This window comes from Neofelis nebulosa, chromosome 16, assembly GCF_028018385.1.
Source record: "Neofelis nebulosa isolate mNeoNeb1 chromosome 16, mNeoNeb1.pri, whole genome shotgun sequence".
Taxonomy (NCBI): Eukaryota; Metazoa; Chordata; class Mammalia; order Carnivora; family Felidae; genus Neofelis; species Neofelis nebulosa.
Window position 1 is genome coordinate 55,088,181 of NC_080797.1, and position 16,884 is coordinate 55,105,064.

Consider the following 16,884-nt stretch of genomic DNA (forward strand, 5'->3'; position numbering starts at 1 on the left):
ACCTCTATTAATGATATCAACACAAAATTAAAGAAATGTGTGGATTAGTATTATTTACTTTTTCAAATCCAATGGGGTTTTCTGGGTGGTTCAGTCAGTTGAGTGTCCAGCTCTTGATTTCAGCTAAGGTTATGATCTCACAGTTCATGGGATCAAGCCCTACGTTGGGCTCTGTGCTGACAGTGCAGAGCTTGCTTGGGATTCTCTGTCTCTCCCTCTCTATCCCTCCCCGACTCATGTGCATGTGTGCATGCTCTCTCAAAAAATAAATAAACAGATTTAAAAAAAAAGAAAGTAAATGGTAAGAGATAATTGAGAGGATCACAAAAATGGGAAGGCAATATTAAAACCAGAATTCTATACGGTGATAATCATCATATACAGTGATAATCATCAATGAATACTGAATTCATGCCTTTTGCATTTTTATTATTTTTTATTAAGAAAATTTTTAATGCTTGTTTATTTTTGAGAGAGAGAGACACACACAGAATTTGAGGCAGGCTCCAGGCTCTGAGCTGTTGGCACAGAGCCCAAGGCAGGACTCAAACTCAAGAACCATGAGATCATGACCTGAGCCAAAGCCATATACTTAACTGACTGAGCCACTCAGGTGTCCCTGCCTTTTGCATTTTTAAATAAACAACTTATAATTCCCATTTACATTAAAAAATTTATAGTAGCTTTTTGTAATTATTTTTACAAATACATACACATGCTCACAAAATAGAGTTACAGGATACATGTGTTTAACTTAAAGGAATTAGTCATTCAGGCAAAAAAAAAAAAAAAAAAAAAGGTAAACAGAGGAAGATGTTTTAAATACTGTGAGAAATTATGCCACCACGTAACTCAATGAATTTGTCCCACAGTGAGCACAACCTGGAAGACATGAATCTGTCACTGAATTTGTATGACTTATGACAAGAACCTTGTAGTGTGGAGGGTCCTTAGTATGTCAGTCAGCATGTATTTATTGAGTGCCTCTTATGTGAAAGGTACTGTTCTAGGCAAAGGAAAAACAGGAATGAACAAAACAGACAAAATTTCCTGGCCTTATGGAACTTATACTCTAGCGAGAGAGACAGAAATAAATAAACATATAATGTTAATGAGAATACTGTTTAAGTAAAAAAAACAGAGTTGAGAGGGAGACAGAGCGTTGTGAGAGGTGAACTTGTAGAAAGAAAAGCCCAGGGAAGTCTTCCTTGAAAGTGGCTTCACTGAAGAGTGGAGGAAATGAGACATGAGGATATGGGGGCGCTGGGAGAGGAAGTATTCGAAGCAGAAGGAACTGCAGGTGCAGAAGTGCAGGGACATGAGTGTGCCTCAGAAATATTTAAGGAGGTCGTTGAAGCCAGTGTGGAGTGAGACTGTCTGAAAGAAATGAGGGCAGGGTGGTATTGGAAGACCAATCTATATAGGGTCTTGGGTTAAAATTCACACAATACTGGCCTTTTTTTTTTTTTTTTTAAGTAATCTCTACAACCAAACATGGGGCTTGAACTCACAACCCTGAGATCAAGAGTTGAGTGCTTCATCAACTGAGCCAGCCAGACACCCCAAAACTGGCCATTTTAAAGGGTTTTTAGTATATCCTGATGTTGTGCAACCATTACCACTCTCTGATTCCAGGCCATTTCCATCACCCCAAAAAGAAACACTGTACCTGTGAGTAGTCATCAATAATTTCCATACACTTTTAATAGGAATTTTATTTAAGTATAATTTACGTGCAATAACATTCCTTGATTTTATGTACTGCAGTTTGGTGAGTTTTGACAAATGTATACACTTGTGTAATCACCACCACAATCAAAATATTAGAGTATTTCCATTATCCTCTGAAACACTATTACATTGACAAGATGTCTTAGCAAAGAAAACTGAGAAGGAGCAGTCAGGAAGCTAAAAAGGAGACTCTGTGCCCTAGAAGCCAAGAGGACAAAGTATTTCGAGGATGAAGGAGTGACCAACTGTGTCAAATGCTGCTATGGCATCGAGCAACTCAAACGAAGACTAAGATTCATGACAGAATTTAACCATACGGAATCCATGGTGACCCTGACAAAAGCAGTACAGTGCGCCGGTGAGGGTGCAAGCCTACCTGAGGTGAGGGGAGAGTGTCTGGAGATGGCAAGAAGAGACAATGCTCTTAAGAAGCTTTGCTGTTAATAAAGGTAGTGATTGGGGGCTAAGTATTTGTAAGCTAAAGGGGTAGATTTGGTACAGGGAAAAAGTGATGATTTAAGATGGAAAGGGTAAATGTCCAAGAGGAGTGACTGGCTTTGGACAGAGGCAGGGACTGTCCATCCAGAGTACAGGGAGATGGCAGAGAATAAAGGCACAGATGCAGATACATGAGAGCTTGTGGATGCTCTCTTCTCATTGCTTCCATTTGCTCAGTGAACTGGGGAGCAAGGTCGTTAGCTAAGAAGGAGGATGGAGCAAGAGGGTTTTGGAGTTTTAAGGAGAGAGGGGAAGATGTGAAACTGTCCATTGTTCAAGTTCATAAACTTGAATTGAAAGTAAGACCAGTCAACAGCAGTGGGTATTTTTCTCCATCAGTGTTCGGCTATGCAGGTTCATGTATGTGAGTACATGGAGAGTACTGGATTTACACAAGGTTTTTGTAAAGAGATAAAGTAAGCAGAACGAGGATGAGGAAAGAGGGAAAAAAGTTGAGGGTGTAGAAAATGTGGTCATTAGGGGCGCCTGGGTGGCGCAGTCGGTTAAGCGTCCGACTTCAGCCAGGTCACGATCTCGCGGTCCGTGATTTCGAGCCCCGCGTCAGGCTCTGGGCTGATGGCCCAGAGCCTGGAGCCTGCTTCCGATTCTGTGTCTCCCTCTCTCTCTGCCCCTCCCCCGTTCATGCTCTGTCTCTCTCTGTCCCAAAAATAAATTAAAAAAAAAAAAAAAAAAAAGTTGAAAAAAAAAAAAAGAAAATGTGGTCATTATAATATGATTAACCTATCATTGAACTTGGAATGCAAGCAGACAGGAATGAAATAAGGATGTAAAGAGGGAGTGAAGGACAGAAGAAAGGTTGTAGGATCAACAGCTGCAGATTCTGGAGGGTTCAAAGGATTGCTGGACTTGGTATACTACAGAAAATGAGTGGGAAAGATAGGATGAAGGGGTGGCAAAGAAAGGGATGGTTGAAATTAAGATTATGGTGAAGAAGAGGCTGAGCTGGAGTAAAAGATAGGAAGTCAAGGATCTAAGATGCTGGATTATGGAATGGATCATCTATATGGATACAGTAGTCACTAAGAATTATAACAGGGCTAGTTGTATTGGAGAATGACAATGTGCCAGCAACTAAAAGATGCAAAGAATGAGGAGTGACCAGAGTTGGGGACCACTATAATAAGTGGTGGTTTGGCACAGTCTGATGACACGAAATTCAAAGATGGGGGTTTCAGGGGAGCCTGGGTGGCTCAGCTGGTTAAGTATCTGACTCTTGATTTCGGTTTGGGTCATGACCTCATGGTTTGTGAGCACAGTAGGCTGATAGTGTGCAGCCTACTTGGGATTCTCTTCCGCTCTCTTGCTCTCTGTCAAAATAAATAAACACTAAAAAATATATATATATATGGGGGTTTTCAGAGAGAAAGAAGGGAAAAGGGTCTGAAAGTAGCAATGAGGCACAAAGAAGACACTCTTCCCCCTCTAGGTTCAGTGGTACAAGAGAAAGACAGAGATCAATCACTCTGTAAGACAGCTAGGGCAAGCAGAGTCTTTAGAGGACAGGCAGATTTCAAGTAGAGAAGAAGCTGAGGATATAAGCGCTTTAGTAAATGACCATTAAGTCATGGAAGCCACAGTGGAATAGTTTAGAGATAGGCATTTCTGGCTTAACATGTCCCATGATGAATGCATATTTATTTCTTCTGGTGTTCAACTCAAGAAACAGCAATCTGTTTCAAAGCTGGAGAAAAAACCTGGTGAATATATTGAGACACAATTTGTCTCCAACATGGTTATAGCTCACTGTGCGTGCGGACTTTTGAACTTAAACCTCTCCCTTTCCCCCACCTCTTTACACGTGTAGACACACAACACACACACACACACACACAACACGATATACTGTCTTGAAGTTTTATCTTTTCTTAGTCTGTACCTTGTAAGGATCCTCAGGATCTACCCAGGCCACGTGAAACATATGACGAATTTCCTCTGCCAGTCCAATTCGTGCTCCGCTGTTGGCTGCTACAAAGATGCGTGGGATACCCTCTGCCCTGGCAAGCTCAGAAGCTCTGAGAAACAGCAAATCCTCCTGGGGCCCAAAGGACCCAATTAGGTATGTGATGTCATTGCCAATAACAATGATATCTCGGCCTTCTGGATATTCAGGACTTTTAAGGGTCATTTTCCAAGCTACCATGCCAATCTGCAAAGGCACAGACAAACAAATAAATAGAAGCCTCTTACCTGTAGAATTTTTTTTCAGGCTCCATGAAGGTATCAGACTATACTTAGACACAGCCTCCATGTAAAAATATGCCCTGCTAAGGAGCCAAGTTTCCTGTGGGAAACTATAACAAACATTCTAGCATACCTCTCTAGGTTATGGTGAGAACAGCTGGCTTACTATGTATTTTACAGTTGTTTCAATTCCTTCTTTGGACCTGCTTTAAAAAGATGGAAAAACCAAAGTCTAAATGCACTCAAGATATGTGTGGGAGAATGCCATGCTGCAGGGAATTACATCCAAAACTCCCTAGCTTGCTACCCTATCTACTAAGACACTAGTTCCATCTTCAGTGAGATTCTTTCTGAGAAACTTCTTACACATGAGAGGAGAGGAGAATCATCTTTCATGGACTATACAACTTCTGTGATCCTGGGTCCTTTGACTGTTCTACAGCATTTGATAGGAATAACAGCAACATTCTTTACTGGCTAGCTTCAGGTATCCTCTGCAAGAATTCACTATAGCTCAACATTGCATCCTCGCTCTGAGCATCTCTTGCCACTTTCTCCCAGCACCACAAAACCAAAGCATGCAAGGAATGATATATGTAAATCTCTACTCTCTGTTCAGTAGCATCTGACCAGCCACACAAATAAATGATATTGACTTCAAAGGCAAGGGTGACACGTCTCTTCCCAAACCCTCACAGCCCTCTCTTCTTTTAATCCCCTTCTATATGAAATCTAGTCAATCCTTCTACTTGTTTATTCACTAGTTCCATTTCTTTTCTATTCACTCATACCCCAGTTACAGCTGCAGTTTTTCATGCCTGCCTGTCTGTTTCCCTATACCCGGATAAGTAATGTTTTCCATTCCTTTTTTCCCCCTATTTCTTTCTGTCTCCCTCCTGCCCCCCACTGCACTCTCACCCCCCCAACTTGCTCCCAAACACAAAGCCTACCAGATGAGCATTCCTGGTCCTGCCTAATGGAGCCCAGCCACATCTGCAGCCTTGGTCCCTCATCCCCAGGCTGCTGCATATCACCTCATTGGGGAGCCGGCCATCAAGAAGGGCCATTAACAGATGTAAATAGCAGCATCCCTGGAAAGCCACATGCATCACCCAGACTCAACCGGGCCAGTGATCATAAGCTCTGAGTACACATTCCTCAATCCAATTGCACATCCACTGTAATCAGGCTGGTTGAAGCTTTCCACATAGCTATTTGTGATTCTCCACATTAAGAAATATATATATGAAACACCTACAGACAAATATAAGCTATTTAATATATCATACCATTGGCCAAATACAAATCAAAATGGATATAATACACAGAAAAAAAATCCAATCACCTTGTGAGATAAGGTATTACTCTATCTGCTCATTAAAGACACAGAAAGGAAGGAGAAACAGATCATCCAAAATACAGCATGGAGAAACTGCAAATATCAGGATAACTTTGGTCATGGTTTTTAAGAAGCTGGCTAATATATGCCTGTGTGGGGAGAAATATTTTACCTGCCTTCTCACGTGGCGCTCTAACCTAACACCTCTTTTGTTTTTCAGGAAGGAAAAGCTATTTCCTCTAAATGCATTTGTAGTTAGGAAGACTGGTTTTACACCAAATTTTATGATATATTAACCTTAGCCACCTAGGCTAGAAGTAGCTTAGAAACAAGCCTTGAAGAATCTATTCAGCATTTGCATGCTAATGCAAACATTGTGTCTGTGTGGCACTGGACAGGCAAATAATACTCTTATCTTCTGTTACTACCTGGGGACTCTAACTGTGTCACTTGGGCAGTCAGTTCAGCAATTGGCTAGGTCATTATGTTTGCAATATTGACTTCTAATTAGGTGTCAACACAGCAGCACCAAGAACACACTACTCTTTATCAATGTCTTTCCAAAGTGTGTTCCTCATCGACCACCTCCCCCCACCTTTAAAAAGTACCAATACAGAATGGAGAGCGCTATCCCAATCTTCATATAGTGAGATTCCCTACTAGAAGAGATTAAGTTTTGAGCAAGCATAATGAATAAACATCCAAGAAAGCATCTACTGCTCAACTTATACTGAAATTTAGATTTTTTAAAAAGTTTATTTATCTTTGGGAGAGAGAATGTGTTCATGTATGCATACACTAGGCAGGGGCAGGCGAATGAGAGAGACAGAGAGAAAGAGAGAGAGAGAGAGAGAGAGAGAGAGAGAGAGAGAGAGAGAGAGAGAATATGAATCCCAAGCGGGATCTGCGCTAACAGATCATGACCTGAGCCAAAATCAAGAGTTGGATCCTTAACTGACTGAGCCACCCAGGCGCCCCTGAAATTTAGATTTTATTGCTAATTCAACAATAGGGCACATAATGGAAAAGATGGGCTTCGGAGTTAAACTAACTTGGATCCATATCCAGGCCCTATCACTTACCTACTGTATGACCTTAGAAAAATAATTTTATTGAACTTCAATGTCCCCACATACAAAATTAACACTCCCTATGGGTTTGATGAATAAACTATTCGAAACAGTAATTATATTATCTTCAACATACAAAATTTGTCCCTTTCTCTCCTCTCAATCTATCCAAATCTTACCCATTCCAAAAAGATTCATTCAAATTCCATTTCCTTAGTAAAGCTTTGCCTAGTCTAAAGCTTCTTCTCCATCTCCTACTAAGACCTTCATGTGGAGAATTCATTTGATAATTAATCATATATTGCCTAGGACCGTTTCTAGCTTGCCAGCCTAAACCATTATATCATTGCCTCCAGTGCCTAGCAGGATCCCTATACATGTAATATGGGAGTAATAAATATTTGCTGGTTTCATAGTCATTTCATTTTCTAAATGATTCTTAGAAAATTGTCAACACCAAGGGCTTAGAACATCATCCATGACTTATCTCTAGGGATCACAGAGTGACAGTCTTAAACATCATTCAACTCTTGTATTTTTAAATATAGGGTTTAAAAAAATATTTTTTTAATATTTATTTTTGAGAGAGAGAGAGAGAAAGAGGGGGGAAGGGGCAGAGAGAGAGGGAGACACAGAATCCGAAGCAGGCTCTAGGCTCTGAGCTGTCTGCACAGAGCCCAACACGGGGCTTGAACTCATGAACCGTGAGATCATGACCTGAGCTGAAGTCAGTCACTTAACCAAGTAAGCCACCCAGGCGCCCCTTCTAATATAGTTTTTTAATGTTTATTTATTTTTGAGAAAGAGAGAGAGACAGAGTATAAACAGGGGAGGGGCAGAGAGAGAGAGGGAAACACAGAATCTGAAGCAGCCTCCAGGCTCCGAGCTGTCAGCACAGAGCTGGACACATGGCTATGCACCACAAGATCATGACCTGAGCTGAAGGTGGATGCTTAACTGACTGAGCCACCCAGGAGTCCTTCTTCTACATTTTAAAAAATAACAAAAGTAACAGTTGCCATTATGTGAACATCTATCACATGCTGTACTATACTACATATTGACAAGTACTGATAGTAAAGAGGTTAAGCTGGGGAGTGTCAGCCTACCTTGGTCCAAATCTCAGCTTTGTTCTAGCTGTATAATCTTGGACCAATCAAGATTAACCTCATAAAGCCTCAATGTTTCCAATTATAAAAAGTCCTCAAATTATTAGTATTAATTCAGAAGCAGCTGTTATTATTGCCATGAGAAAACTAAGGTATAGAGAAATTAAATAACTAGTTTTATAGCTAGTATGTTTATTTTTTAAGATACGGTTCACATAATTTCCTTTACCAGAGAAATTACAGAAGTCTGTTCTAGACCAGTGCCACTGCAGTTAGCAGAAACAATAAAGAAAGATGAACATCAGTTATAACACAAACATAAATGTCACTGATCCCTAAATTCAATGTGGTATTCTGGAACAGAAAAAGGACATTTGTAGAAAAACTGGTGAAATCCAAAACGAAGTCCGTATTTTACTTATTAGTATCATAACAATATTAGTTCTAAGTTTTTGAAATTATTTATTTATTTATTTATTTATTTATTTTTAATGTTTATTTATTTTTGAGACAGAGAGAGACAGAGCATGAACAGGGGAGGGTCAGAGAGAGGGAGACACTGAATCGGAAACAGGCTCCAGGCTCTGAGCTGTCAGCACAGAGCCCAATGCGGGGCTCGAACTCGCGGACCGCGAGATCATGACCTGAGCCAAAGTCGGCCACTTAACCGACTGAGCCACCCAGGCGCGCCTAAGTTTTGATAATTATACCATGGTTATACAAAGCGTCAACATTAGAAATATCAACAGTTTCAGTTAGATCTATTTTAATACACCTCTTTCAGTGGGCATAAAGATTATTTGAGCAACAGAAATAGTGTAAGATGCTAATATTAGGTATATAGGAACTCTTTGTACTATCTTTGTAACTTTTCTGTAAATCTAAAATATTTTAAGATAAACTGTTAAAAAAATAAAGTCATGATAAAAACTTTCTGGGAGGGAAGTAAATTGGCTAATAAGGTCATCATTAGTGTCCTGTACAGCCTTGCAAAATGATGGCTATGAAGACTAGGTGCAGCATTTTAAAATACCCATGATGTGGGGCGCCTGGTTGGCTCAGTCATTGAGTGTCTGACGTCGGCTCAGGTCATGATCTCATGGTTTGTTGAGTTCAAGCCCCAGGTCAGGTTTTGCGCTGACAGCATGGAGCCTGCTTTAGATTCTCTGTCTCCCTCTCTCTCTCAAAGATAAATAAACATTTAAAAAAGAATACCCATGAGGTAATACTATATTTGAAGAGATAGTGTAACAAAATTGTCTGTATACCATAATAATTGTGAAAGGCAAAACAGTTTTCTAGCCACTTTAAGTAAGCTATTGACCTCTATGTGCTTCAGTTTCCTCATCTGTAAAATGGGGCAATAGGACCCTATTCTATTAAGTTTGTTGTGAGGATTAAATTCATGGTAAGCCTTAGAACAGTGCTTGGCACACAGTAAGTGCATAGTAAGTATTACAATACTGCATCTAAAGGCACACTGGGGTCGAGGGGGAGAAATGAAATAAAAGAACATAGCAAAATGAGACGATAATTATTTAGAATGATGGGATGGTGCTTTTTCTCCCATTTTCTGAATCTTCCTTAATGTGTTTATAAAATTATCAATGCAATATAAGTTTAAAAGATAACTAAGACTACCAAATAGCTCTTTATTGAGTGACAGGCACATGGTAGCTTATTGTATTATTTTTACGTTAGTGTACATTTGAGCATTTCCATAATAAAAACATTTTTTAAGGGAAAACTATCTCACCAGCCTAAGGATTTTTCATACTTTACAAAACTGACTCTAGGTTTTAGTCCTGCTACAACAGATCATATTTATATAAAGTTAGAAGGAGAGAGCTAAACACATGCAAATTAAAAATCAAGACCCACCTGGAAGGGACAATATCAAGAACTGCCTTAGTTTGTTGGGGCTATCATTTCATTTTTAAAAAAGAAATGTTCTGCAATGATGTGTCTGAATGTAAACATATGTATATATAGGTTTATACAATATTAATATCTCTACCTGAGAAGTAACTGCTTCAGTGTTTTTCTGGTCTGATGGTTAAATACATATTTATACTTTTAAAGTCAATATTTGTACAATAGACAAGAACAGTGCCTATCAGCTAAATACATATTTAGGACTGTACCACATGTATTACAAACATGTACTAAAATCGAAAGCTTATATTTATACAGAGCCTTTCATCTTGAAGGGGCTAAAGAGCTTTACAAACATATGTACATAAAAGGACGCTCGCACTGATAGGCAGGCAAGGTATCAGTTCAACCACTCCCCTGTTCCTTCCAGCAGTCTGGGATACGGACACATAGTGTCAACAGATGCAGCTCTGTAACGGCTGCAAAAACATGTAACACAATAATCCACCTTGTGGTGCAGTCACTGGAAGAGGGCTTGCAACTTGGGAAGAGCAACTGCTCTCCTCCAGCGTAGAAGCACCCTGGCCATTTCCAGCTTTATGTTTTTAAATTATTCTCTACCAAACTCAACTAATCACTTGACAAAATTGAATTTGATACTGGAAATGGTTTCTGAATACAAAATACTTTCTGATGATGAGAAGTAGGTTGAAAACTGCTTCCCCCTGCCCTTGTTAGATTGAGAGAGAGAGAGAGAGAGAGAGAGAGAAAGGGAGGGAGAGAGAGAAAGGGTCACAACATTCAGGAAAAATGGTTCAAAATATTCTATCTAAGAATAGCTTCATCTCAGAGGATTGGGTCATTACTTCAGAAGACAGTCATATTTTCCCCCCATTTAATTAGGACACCATAAGTTTCTCAGTCAAATTACTTTATATAGATGGGTCTATCTATATTAATACACACAACGGAGACTTTATATTGAAAATTCTGCAATCACTACAAAAGCATACACAAGTGTGACAATGTGATTAGGAATGTGACATTCACTGATTTCACCTATGCCCAGGTTTCCTAGTATATGAACTGAAAAATAACAACCAAAGGAAATTCCACCACTGAATCCCCTTGTTCCGGTTTCTCTCTCCCTCCAGTGCTTTCATGCAGGTGAAACCTAGTGAAAATGACATTCCAGGACTAAGGGCTAAGGAAGCAACAAAAGGGCAGCAGCCCGAGAGGGTTTGCAAGTGTGGGTGGGTTTATGGTCTAAGGAGGTTCAGACTCAGGCTCCGTGGCCCTGGAAGTACACAAGCTTCCTCTCTGACCACTGACTTACCAAATAGTTTTAGGCACTTCCTGCCAATTATGTGTTCATTAATACAGCCATAAATTGTTTAAAAATATGTAATTTCAGATTATTTCTGATAATACAGGCTTCTTAGGTTTAGGGTTACCAATCTAAACTAAGGTGAGGGAAAAAGGGAAGAGGATCGAAAGAGTTACTGTGAATAAGCTGAGGATGAGCAGAAATAAATGTCTGCTTTATACAAGTTCTAAGGAAGAAAATATTTCCTTGGTCACTGTCTGATTCTGGAATAAACACACGCAAGTGAGGGAGGAGGGAACGGGGAGGAGAAAGCAAGCAGAAGAGAACAGTCTTATTTAACTGTTTTTATGTGGGTAAAATGATTTGTGCCACAGTATTTCCATAAGAAGTGGGACCATTATTTTCCTGTAGAAACACATTTGGTTTGAAAAGTATCACTGGACAGGATGTGAAAATCAAACTGAATGAATTATTCACAACCCCCGATCAGAGGTGATCATTATTTCTGATGCTCCAAACAGTGATTAGGATTCTGCCCTGAGATGTCATTTTCTCGCTGAGTAACACCAGCGACACAGAAAGGCATTATCTATCTATCTATCTATCTATCTATCTATCTATCTATCTATCTATACATGTATTTTTTTCTCCTGGGAGGACCTTGGTTTAATGTTACTATAACAGATACTAAAAACATGACAATATTAACATTTATTCCGATGGTGCCCATAAATGCCATTAGTCTGACACAAAGTGTCAACACTAATCATGACCCAAAATTAACACCAAAATTGACATCAACATTAATTGTACTATCAGTGTAAATAGAATGTGCGATTGCACACACGCGTGCACACACACAGATACTTCCCAAAGCTGCAGTTACTACAAAATAAAATACTAATATTAAGCTCAACCAATAAATTTGAAGGGAAAGCGAAGAGGCAAAACAGGACAGGACTGTGTTTTTAAGAATGTAAGAAGCATCCATCAACCGTAGCTATCTATGCTGTGGGAGGCAGGTAAAGTATATCTTTGCCATGGTTGCCTTTCTTCTATCTCCTCACTTTGAGTTCAGCTGTAATAATATTTTTCTATGTAGACTTAAATAGAGGTGACACTGTGGCTTTAACATTAAAGCTTTATTTTCCATGCTAAAAGTCTAATAGTTGAAATCTCCTGGCAAAGCCTCCTGTAGCTATTGTGTTACTATTGCTAATGCCAGGAAGATGACCATTCTGCAAGGCCCTGGAGCAGCAATACAAAGAATTCTCGAGCGTTCGAGCTGAAACGGACCTAAGCATTATCTGCATTGTGGAGATGAGAAAATGAAGGCCCAGTGAGAAAGAATCTGAACTTGAGTTCCTTTACAGATGCATAATAAAATGTCACCTCCCCCCTTTTATGTCTTGTATGAAATGTTACACCTTCACTTTTAGTTAGATACTATCAAAAAATAATGACAACATTCACTCATGTTAGAATTTCATGAAAAAAATGTACTTGATGAAATAGTAGAAAAATACTGTATAGGTGTTAAAATGTGCCTTTTTAAACCACAAGGCGATACAATGTTTGACATAATTTGTGCCATTCAGAAAAACCATGCTGAAAAAAATGTCAATGCCTTTCCATATTGTATTATCTGCTGGATATCATATTCTGTTGCCTAGTGTTATATGATCACATAAAAGAGCTGAAAACAATTTTCTTAACAGCTGAAAAACTCTCTTTTTCATGCTTGGATAATTCAAAAATGGCTGAACAAACTTACCTCACCCTTTCCAAAAAGCGATAAAAGAGTAAGAAAAAAACCATTTTTAGAGCAAAAAAATTTCATCCCAGAGGTAATTTTTTGAAAAATATTACTGAAGACTAGAAATAATAATTTCTAATTGAACAGGGGAATTATCTCCCTGCAATATTTATAAACATGAAACCACAGTAATTTTATGCATATACACACACAATGCTTTTAGTAAACATACCAGTTTAAAAAAAAAAAAAAAACATGCAAAAGAGCACATACAAGCCAGTGGTATTTGAGAAATGGGGCACAGGAGTAATTGGATGATATGGAAATTAACCAAGTTGGCCTACTGCAGTTTAAGAAGCTTTGCCCATTAATCACACAAACGAATGTTGAACTCTGATGCTCCACGCTACACCTCATCCTAGGGTGTCATCTGTTGCTGTCCTGATGTTCGTTATTGCCTTTAGTTGGAGCTGTACAGTTTCTTGACATAGGGTACTATATCACATCCTTTTTCAGCAAAATCTTGAAACTTAAGGAGTATAAAAATGCTGGCGAGTATATCCTTTTGTTTAAAGGCTATCTTATCTTTAGGACTGACTTCTGAAGGGGACTGAGGAGCCCTCCACAAGTTCTGCTTTGGTCGGCCAATGGATGCATTAGGATTTTCAGTCAAGCTCACTGGGCTTTGGTTTGCTAATAATGAAATGAGTCAAACGAACTAATCCACCTGTTGAAAAATCTCCAATACCAATAACAGCCATTCAGAAGGAATTCTAAGAAAAGTATATGCAAAGTAAATAGGTGACAGGTATTAAGGAAGGCACTTGTTGTAATGAGCACTGTGTGTTGTATGTAAGTGACAAATCACTAAATTCTACATCTGAAACTAATATTACACTATATGTTAACTGGAATTTAAATAAAAATTAAAAAAAAAAAAGAGAAAAGTATATGCATCCCAAAAGAATATAGTGTTAAAATTCATTAAAAGTAATTCTGTGGCAGGAAGACCTATCTTTCAAAATTAGCCTCAATATTTTTCTAAGAGGGGCTCAACTTTGGTTCTGAGGATCGATCATTTTAGACAGACTCGTAATCAAACATGCTCACTCAGAGGATAAAAGAAAAGTGCATAGTAATTTTAAATAAAACTATCTTAATCACATATTTCATAACATGTCTTTTTCTATACTTGAAATTCCTATCTTGTTGGGCCTAAAAAGATTCAAAATTGGGGCTTGGGGAAGCTGTTGATGAAAAACAAGATAAGCGCAAATTATGAATGTTTATATGTAATCAGTGGTGTGTGATACTTTTCTGCTGAGGATCTCAAAGCACTTATTACAAACACTTCCCCATCTTCAGGGATAGATTGATGGCAAGGACCATTAGTCTCTTTTTATAACCTGAACAATCAGTGCACAGACCATGGTCCTGTTTTTCAGATCTGCCTCCTTCAGGTCTATTTCAAAGCTCACCTTCAGCATACTACAATACAAATATGCCTCTTTTCCAACACGTATCTAAAAGATTGACATGGACTCAATTTCCACACCCAGCATGAAAAGGTAAACTGATATCAAAAGAATGAAATAAAACCACAATAAAATACATCCAAATTAGCCTCACATTCATGGAGCTATTCTGAGACTAAACTGAGTAAAGCAATATACAAAAGTCTAAGGTTAAACCAGAAACATATTTGGCTTCTATATGCATGAGCTCAAGTCCATAAACATACACAAACTCTCTCCAGTCAGAGTTTCAAAGCATAATAGCTTCCACTAGAATCTGAGTCCAGGATAACACAAGGAATTCCTTTGAGAGAATAGAAAATGTCAACCAAGCAAATTCAGACAGAGGGTTATGGTAGTTTTTCTAAAATAAGAGGTCCTTTGGGCTAAGAGGGTGAGCCTAAGAATTGTCAAAATGGATCTACTAATTAATTTCTTCTAATACTTCAGGCTTCTATAAGCTTACCAACTTCCTTTCCTTACCAATCCCCAATTTTTGTTTGTTTTTATATTCAAATTAGAGATTTCAAAGGATTATAGCAACATATAAGTGAGGAGGAGTGTCAAAATGAGAAGATTTGTTTAAGCTAGTCAGTAGATGCAAGGATATTTGATATATCGCTCTCCATAATTTTTTCTAAGTTTGAAGTATTTTATATTAAAAAATTACAGACACTTACACCTTGGTGAAACCAGACATCAACACACTGCCAACAATTAAATGTTGGCAAGGCTGAGCAGTTCTAGGACTGAATTCCTAATTCCCACCATCCCTACCCTTTCACCTCAAGAACATAAAAGATACCAGTCATGATGGCAACCAGTCTTTAAACTTTAATTTCCACTATTTTTTTTTCCTCCTCAATCATCCTCTTCCTAAACAGACGTTTCTTGTAAAAAATGTGTAGGGCAAGGATGTGATAAGGTTCAACAGATCTCCGCCCAAAGAGTTAAAAATGCAATTGCATACTGGAGGAACACCAGGCAAAGCCTACCACACCAACTGAAGAAAAATGAGGAAGGATACTACTGGATCTGTCTCACCAAACGGGCAATTCAGAGGCTTGTCTGAATGCCAAGCTGCTGAGAAGGAAAAACCCTGACACCTAGTGCCCATCTGAAGAAATGAAGCCTTGGAGCGACTGCAATTCTTAAAAAGAGTGGTAGTGAGTGTGCATGTGAAGGCAGTCATCAAATTGCATTCCATTTGGAATATGCTTATCTCCCAGAAAAATTTTAAGGAAAAAATTTAATACCACACAAGAATTCCAGTCTTTAGTTGCTGATCCTTTGTGGAATACACACCCTGTACCTGATTATTATAGCTGCTTCTAAAGAGAATCTTCCTCTTATCTCAGTTTTCCATTATGACAGGAGAGATGTGGGGAAGGGTTTTGCATGGTTAAAAATCCCACGTGCTGACAGAGAGAGGAAAACAGGGTCCTACTTTCTGTCCACACTAAAAGTGCTATGAAAGTTGCTTGCCTATCATATCTTTCATCGCTGCCCAGTTTAGACATTCATGATTTATTTCACGGGAGTTAAAGGAAATATGATAAAAGAATGCTAATAACATGTCAGAACAAGTAAGAATGTAGTCTCAAGAAGGCTACGGTTTTCTTTGTCCTATACCAAGCAAAGTTAAGCTGTTCTCTGTCAAGTCCGTTACCGCCCTTGGCTTGATCTTAGCCTGAGCCTTTTAATAACAGGATTTAGCGTGAAAAGTAGCTGCAGTGGATTGTGAACTGTTACTCAAAATGTTCCCACCTGCAATTACAGCTTCCACCAAATGATCAAAACAGGTTAGCAAACTGGCAGGAAAATGAAAACAATTCCTCCAAAATTGAGAAGCAGTAAAAGTAGAACTGTGAGTTGGCTGCACTTCCTCTGATTCCAGGCTCAGCAGCACACCATTCATCTAGCTGTGTATTTACATACACTGCCCATCACTGTAGCTTCATAGCAGCTAGAATTGAAATAAGTTTAGTCTATGTTGCAATCACATTTTCCACAATTTTCATCTTTACTCAAAACTATTAAAAAAATCCTAGACAACTCATCTTTGGAACTATTTGCAAGTAACATAGTTCACAGATTTGGTCTACATCTCTTTTAATCCTACTCTAAATTCATACTAAATGCAATGCCATTCAAATCTGACAATGAGAAAAATGTGTTCTCCTACACTTCCATCATGAATAAGGTGGCATTCCTTCAGTTACATCTTTCTTGATGGAGAAGGGACAACTAGGAAAATAGAAAGGAGAAAGTGGCTAACACCACATCAGAAAATCTCTCTTTCTCCTGCTTTTAACGTGGGGACAGTGTTCAAAATGCAGGTCACATCTCTGCTGAAACAGCCAATATTCTTTCTCAAATGGCAAACAAGTTACCTAAAACTAAATGGAACTGAATTGTTCCAAGTCCTGGTCCCATCACCATTTTACCTATTTACTGTCCTGG

The 16,884-nt window shown here is 38.8% G+C and overlaps 1 protein-coding gene across 21 annotated transcripts in view; it reads right to left on the reverse strand.

Annotated features, from left to right (window-relative positions):
- The window catches only part of ACACA (acetyl-CoA carboxylase alpha), a 280,594-nt gene that overhangs the window by 76,151 nt on the left and 187,559 nt on the right, over positions 1–16,884 (reverse strand). For all 21 annotated transcript variants that reach the window (XM_058703419.1, XM_058703413.1, XM_058703420.1 and 18 more), the window contains one exon: positions 4,127–4,396. In XM_058703419.1, coding sequence (XP_058559402.1) covers positions 4,127–4,396 — 270 coding nt within the window. The remainder of the gene's footprint in view (positions 1–4,126; positions 4,397–16,884) is intronic.